The 7,193-nt window shown below is 49.5% G+C and overlaps 1 protein-coding gene across 1 annotated transcript in view; it reads left to right on the top strand.

Annotated features, from left to right (window-relative positions):
• Positions 1-7,193, top strand: part of SSH1 (slingshot protein phosphatase 1) — an 86,597-nt gene that overhangs the window by 51,436 nt on the left and 27,968 nt on the right. Inside the window, exons 4-5 of the mRNA XM_007955002.1 lie at positions 906-970; positions 1,921-2,042. Of these exons, the coding sequence (XP_007953193.1) occupies positions 906-970; positions 1,921-2,042 (187 nt within the window). The remainder of the gene's footprint in view (positions 1-905; positions 971-1,920; positions 2,043-7,193) is intronic.

A 7,193-nucleotide genomic window follows, 5' to 3' on the forward strand; every position in this document is an offset into this window, starting at 1 on the left:
GGTAAACTGTGGTCAATGACATGAGACAAAGTATATGTGAACTGCTGTATGGAAAGTGAATTTGCTCTGTAAATCTTCACCCAAATAAAATAAATGAATAAATAAATAATAAGAGTGTGTAAGTTTTAGGCAGAAAAGAGAAAGTGACAGATTGTTTTCTACTCAAAATGGGGCCCCAGGAAGCTGTACCCTGTAGGGTCACTGAAGCATGTTTGCCCCGGTTATGGAAAGAATTGCTCTCTTGGAAAAATGCAGAAGAGCTCAAAAGGCAGAAAGACATCCATAACCCCAGTTCCCTCTCAGACTGGCTGTTGGGTGCCATTGAGTCGATTCTGACTCCAGGTGACCCCATGTCCAGAGTAGAGCTCTCCATCGGGTTTTCAAGGCTGTGACCTGTCAGAAGCAGATCACCAAGCCTGTCTTCCGAGGTGCCTCTGGTTGAGTTCGAACCATCAGCCTTTCGGCCAGTAGTGGAGCACTTCACCATCTGCCCCACCCAGGGACCCCGCTCAGACTCCCTCTCAACCAGTCCCTTACTCCAGTGTCTCTTCTTCCTGCTGTCCCCACCTAAAAAGCCAAGTCTGCTTGAAGGAAGTAACAGTTTTCTCTAGGCTTTCCTGTCTTCCAAATTTTGTGTAAAAACCCATATTGGAGTTATTTCGGAAAATTGGAATGACCATTTAAAGCATGGCAGTGGTGTCATCCGTCCTTGTTACGCAGTATTCGGGAGTGGAGCGAAAGAAGTAGACGTTCTAAATTTTGCAGTGCTTGTCCTGTGACGTAGGTAGTCATTTAGTCATTCCAACTTCTAAATCTTGTCCCAGGCCCTCAGAGTCAGCCTCTTAGAGGTTTCTGCCTGCAAAGTGGGTGGGCGAGCTTTAAAACTTCCTTTGTTGGTCCCACAGGTGACTTGCCCCAACACCTTCAAGTAATGATCAACCTTCTGCGTTGTGAAGACAGAATCAAACTGGTGAGAAAAGATGAGCGGGCACGTGGTCAGTGTTAATTGGGAGACTTGGTGGGAACCTCATGAACAGTGGGTTGGGGGAGGGAAGCCTTGAGGTTACACCGAACTCTCTCGAATTGTTCACAAAGCCCAAAGCCTGGTTTGCTCCTCGGTAACCCACAGGGCTGGTAAAGGCAGGTGTCTCTGTTGTTTTAGCCACTGATTTGGCTCTGACTCATGGTGCCCTTAAGTATAGCAAAACGAAATGGTGCCTGATTCTACACCATTTCCATGGTTGTTGGTAACGGGACTATGTTCTGTTGTGATCCATAGGGTTTTCTTTGGCTCATTTTTGGAAGTAGGTCACCAGACCTTTCTTCCTAGTCATTCTTAGTCTGGCCACTCCACTGAAACCTGTCTACCACAGGTGACCCTGCTGGTATTTGAAGTGCTGGTGACATAATGTGTGGAGCTCTGGTGGCACAGTGCCTAAGGCATTTGACTGCTAACCAGGAGGCTGGCAGTTCAAATCCACCAGCCACTCTGCAGAAGGAAGACTGGGCAATCTACTTCCATAAAGATTTACCACCTCGAAAGCCCAATAGGGGTCACTGTGAGTCAGAATCGACTCGATGGCAGTGGATTTGGTTTGTGTTGGGTGACATAGTTAACAGACCGGCCAGTGGAGGAATGGCTCGGAGCTCTCTGTTAGCCTGGCTTAGATTAGAATCTTCATTCCCTGGATTTCATTTGGTCACTCAGTTAACGGACATTGCTTGTCTCTGGGGGCCAGCCACTGTCCCTGGTGCTAGGGATCTCAATGAGACATGCTGATGCTCTCAAGGATTTCCTGAACTCAGGTATCAAGAGGAGTTGGAAAGGGTAGAAAACAGGACTTGTTGATTGTGGTTTGGCAAGGGATGTGGGGGCACCGCCTTGAAAGGCTGACCGTGAACAGTCTCTCCCCGGTCTAGGCTGTGCGCTTAGAGAGCGCCTGGACGGACCGTGTCCGGTACATGGTGGTGGTATACAGCAGCGGGCGTCAGGACACGGAGGAGAGCATCCTGCTGGGAGTTGACTTTTCCAGCAAGGAAAGGTGAGTGTGATGGGGAGGGTGGTTCCCTTCCGGGACGTGTCTTGGTTCCCTAACTCACTAACTCACTGCCGTCTAGTCAGTTCTGACTCCTAGTGACCCCGCCTTCGGTTTCCAAGGCGGTATCTCTACAGAAGTAGATTGCCCAGTCTTCCTTCTGAGGAGTGGCTGGTGGGTTTGAACCACTAGCCTTCTGGTTAGCAGTCAAATGCCTTAGGCACTATGTCACCTCCCTGGTGCTACTTTTATTTTTTAAAAAAAACCACAAGTGGGTGACTTTAAAGAACGGAAATTTATTTTCTCACAATTCAGGAAGAAAGAAGTCCGAATTCAGGTTGTGGCTCTGGGGAGAGGTCCTTCTTTGTCTCTTTCACCTTCTGGCAGCTCCCAGCAGTCCTTGGCATTCCTAGGCTTACGGAGGCATCTGCTATGTGTGTCCACCTTCATGTGTTATCTTCCTCTGTATGGGTCTCCGGTGTGTTCTGCTCTTTTCATAGCTCAGAAGTGACTGGGTTTAGGTCCCACCTTACCCTGCTGTGGCCTCATTAACGTAGCGATCGCACCCACAGGTCCAAGGGCCAGGACTTCCATATATATTTTGTGGGGAACACAGTTCAGCCCAGTTGCTACTGGAAGAAGGTTTCATCGCCCCATCCATGTGGAAGATGATGGTGGGAGCTGTAATGATAGAGCAATGGCAGGGTGTAACCATGGCACCAGGAACCAAGCCCACTCTTGGATGCCAGGTGCTGTGCTAGACCCGTCTCTGTTCTCAGGATGCTCAGCATCTACTGAGAGGACAGCACATTTACTCAGTGATCGAGGCTTAGCAGAGGCTGCTGCAGGGTGCCTGTGATTGCAGGCTTCGTATCAAGTGCCTTACCCAGCACTGGTAAGCCGTGAATCCTGTATGGATTCAACTTTTGAACCCAACAGTATGTGTCATAAATCCTAGCCTCTATGCCTGTGGTTGAAATCCGATTGGGAATGGGTTGTCTTTGTTATGTTAATAAGACAGGATGAATGTAGCGTGTGTCTAGAGTCAGTCTCTTTCAAGATGTAAAGGAAGCAGAGATGAAGGAAGATCAATACCAAGCCACAGGGAGTTCTCCAAGGAACTAGGACAAGGTGACGAGACGGGGACCTTCCCCCCAGAGCCTGCAAAGAGAAAAAGCCTTTCCCTGGATCCTGTGCCCTGAACTTGGACTTCTAGCTTCCAACACTGAGAAAAGAAATTTGTTTTGTTAAAGCCATCCACTGGTCTTCCTGTTAGAGTAGCACCAGAGAACTAAGGTAGATCCCAAGTGCTTGTTATCAAATCCTTTGTCGGATGCTTCAAAAGAGGCTTGGAATTTCCCAGTAACTGTCTGGAGGCCAACTGGGTTATATCATAGAGGCTATTATGTGTGTGGAATGAGGGTGAACAGCTCAGCTCCTCTAGGGTACATGGTGTGTATGAGATCATTGCAAACCTGCATTTGTTAAAATGAGATGAAAGTAGACACCTTTAGTTCATCATTCATTTGCCTATTCATTCATTAAGCAAACAATTTATTTGCATTCCCCAGTGTATGAGGTGATAGGTTTGGCCCAGGTAAACAAAGACGCAATATTACACATCGCTCTTGACCTCAGAGAGCCTCTAAGCTGAGGGAGGAAGACAGCCTAACTGCCAGGTGATACGGCAGTGTGATAAGCTGAGTGATGGAGAGACCTGCAAGGCTTTGTGGGAATACAGGAGAGGGTGGGTGTGGAGAGGGCGCGCCAAAGGTTTCCTGGACGTGGTGCTCAAGCTGAGCTTTAAAGGACCAGTGGGCAATCAGCAAGTTCAGGGGTGGGGGCAGAGCAGGGAGATGCGTTTGGAGAGCCCTTCAGGAAGCACTGATGAAAAAAATAGAGGCATGCAGGCCATGAACAGTGTGGGGACCATGGAATGAAGTCATGTTCCTGGTCAGAGCTGACCAGCTGCTGCTAACCACAGGCTTGGTAGAGATAAGTGAATGAAACAGGGAAGAATGCAAGGCAAGAAGCAGACATTTCTTTCATGACTTTTTTCCAGTGCTTAATAGCAACATGAGGAACTTTCTGCTTAAAACATGGGGAGGTAGGGCTAGTGCTGGAATCTGTGGCCTTGGACTATTGGGGAAGTCTAGAAGGGTCTAGAAGAATCCTTGGTATAGTGTGTCTTTGGAAGTGAGCTCTGGAGAGCTACTTGGAGACTCAAAGGCTTGGTGCTTTATCTAGGACCCAGGGCTGGGTCCTTCCTGTGAGGACATCACCGGGCAGTACTCTCAGTCAAGGTCAGGGCCGGGCCTCTTTGGCCATTAGCCTGACAGTTGTGAGGCGAAGATATTTAGTATTTAACCCTGTTGCAATTATGTTTGTTCTTCAGATGATTATCCAGCCTTTCTGAGTTCCTTCAGGGTCAAGTTCCCTCACCCTCTGTGGTTTAGTCTCATAGTGCTTTCTGATCCTGAACCACCTCCCTCTATGGAGTATGTCATCTCGACCCCGGCCTCTGGAATTCCCCATAAGTCTGGCTCTCCTCAAGTCATCCCTATAGTTTCAGATGTAGAATATGGTCTAGTTTACACAGTGCCTTCAGACACATCGCAGTTAACTCTTAATTGCCTTCTGGAGATACCAGTTGTGCCATTTGCCCATCAAGTCAGTTCCAACTCCTGGCACCCCGTGTCGTATCAGAACAGAACTGTGCTCCAGAGAGCCTTCAGTGGCTCCTTCTACAGATGTCCATCACCAGGCCTTTTATTCAGGAACACCTCTGGGTGGACTCAGACCTCCAGCTTGTTCCGTTAGCAGCTGAGGACATTGCCAGTTTGTTTGCCACCAAGCACAGCGCCCTCTGGGGGTGAAGAGCCCTAACTCGTGTTTTACGCATGAGGAAACAGCAGCTCGTGGAGGTTGAGTGATTAAGCCAAGGTCATCCTAGTGAGCAGCAGAGCTTGGACTCAGATTCGGGTCTTTACTGTAGCTCTGCAGTGTAGACCCACTCATCCTTTCCTGACATGCTTCCTGGAGCTCTCATCTACAACCCCTGTTCGTTCGTTCATTCATTCATTGATTCATTCATAGGTAGCACTAGTGTGTATGTTCTAGCATTTCCAGTTTGCCAGGCCCTCTGCCAGGGGCTGGGATTGCGCAGGGACATGACAAGGGGCCTGTGCGCTCACAGAGCTTCCAGTTTCGACACCCTGAACGTATGGTTAGAGGTGTGCACATGCACCTCACGTTCACTCTTCAACCAGCTGGGTTGACTCCATAGGCCTGGGTTCATTCCCACCCACTCGCTGAAATGCTCCCTCCCTTCTGTCCTTCCTTCCCTTCCCTCCCTTCCCTCTGCTCCAGCCCTGAGTCACACACGGCCCCTCCCCCTGTGCCCCTCCTGCTCGGCTGGGCTCCCAGGCCAGGTGCTGCCCTCAGCTCCCAGAGCTGGACTCAGGCCTCTGCAGGCACACGTCCAAGGCCAGTGCTGGGCTCCTGTGGTTAAAGGAGGGGGATTGAGGGGCCCTTCCTACTCCATTAGGCCAGATGCAGCTGTTCTCGAGCCCGGGTACTACGAGGGAGTCCTCAAAGCTGTGCTGTGAGGGAGTGGGGACTGGCATCCTTCTGCAGCTCCCCCAGCCTGGTGCCAGGCTCTCGTACTCACCCCTGGCTTGCAAACAAAGTCCTGGTCCTCAGTAGAAGCCTTTGGCCTACAGAGAGGAGGATACACTTGTTTTCCTAAATTCCTGCCGTGATATTTCATTTCTCTATTCCAAAAAGAGAGAGAGAGAGAGGACTGTGGCCCTCACAGGGCAGTTGCGATGACCTCCGGTGACAGGGACTCCCAAGTGCCAGGTTACAGGAGACAGAGTTGGATGGTGACTGGCTGCCCAGGTGCACGAGTTTACTGCCAGAGTTTTCTGTCTCTACCACTTCCTCGGGAGAGCCAAGCAGCCACTCCTGGGCTCAACCTTGGAGCGGGAACATTCTGAGTGCTGTGAACATTTGGGACCGCCCACTATTTGTGAGCGTTTTGTAGTCTGTAGGGACTTCCACAAATAGGACCCCAATGCAAGCCTTCTGCTTGGACCTGAGTCCTGTCACAGGCTAGCTGGCTTCTCTCTCCCTGGTGGTCCAGTCCCCAAGGCCTTGGAACCGGCTTTCTTCTTCTAAAGTTATCCCCACTCACTTTATCCTCTGGGGTCAATCTTCCTCTAAAAGGACTCAGTTTCCCTAATGGTACGTTTCTTTCTGCCTCCAGTGTACATAAATCCCCCAAACCAAAACCCATTGCCATTGAGTCAATTTCAACTTACAGTGATCCTATAGGACAGAGTGGAACTGCCCCGTAGGTTTTCCAGGGCTGTAAATCTTTACAGACACAAACCACCTCATCTTTTTCCCATGGAGTGGCTGGTGAGTTCAAACCTCTGGCCTTTTGGTTAGCAGCCAGATGCTTTAACCACTGCACCACCAAACCAAACCAAACCTGCTGCCATTGAGTTGATTCTGACTCATAGTGACCCCTATTGGGTTTCTGAGGCAATAAATCTTTACAGAAATAGATTGCCCCGTCTTCTTTCCATGGAGTGGCTAGTGGGTTTGAACCACCAGCCTTCTGGTTAGCAGTCAAATGCCTTAGGCATTGCACCACCAGGGCTCCTTATATAAACCCCAAACCAAAACCAAACTCACTGCTGTGGAGTTGGACCTGATTCATAGCAACCCCTCCTTGGGTTTCTGAGGCAGTGTCACTATAGAAGTAGATTGCCCAACCTTCCTTCCAAGGAGTGGCTTAACAGTCACTATTAACCTTTTGGTTAACAGTCACATGCCTTAGTCACTATGCCACCAGAGCTCTTATATAAAGCCTGTTGTTGTTGTTGTTATGTGCCGTCGAGTCGGCCCCTACTCATAGCGACCCCTTCTTGGTTTTCCTAGGCGGTATCACTACAGAAGTAGGATTGCCCAACCTTCATTCCGAGGAGTGGCTGGTGGGTTTGAACCGCCAGCCTTCTGGTTAGCAGTCAAGTGCCTTAGGCACTATGCTACCAGAGCTCCTGTTATATAAAGCCTGGGCCCTCCTTTATTGTGAAGATTGCTCCATTAATCACTAAGGGGACCAGGCAACATTTTTTTTTTTTTTTAATT

The sequence above is a fragment of the Orycteropus afer genome, unplaced genomic scaffold (assembly GCF_000298275.1).
Source record: "Orycteropus afer afer isolate SDZICR_OR568_19922 unplaced genomic scaffold, OryAfe1.0 scaffold00487, whole genome shotgun sequence".
NCBI lineage: Eukaryota > Metazoa > Chordata > Mammalia > Tubulidentata > Orycteropodidae > Orycteropus > Orycteropus afer.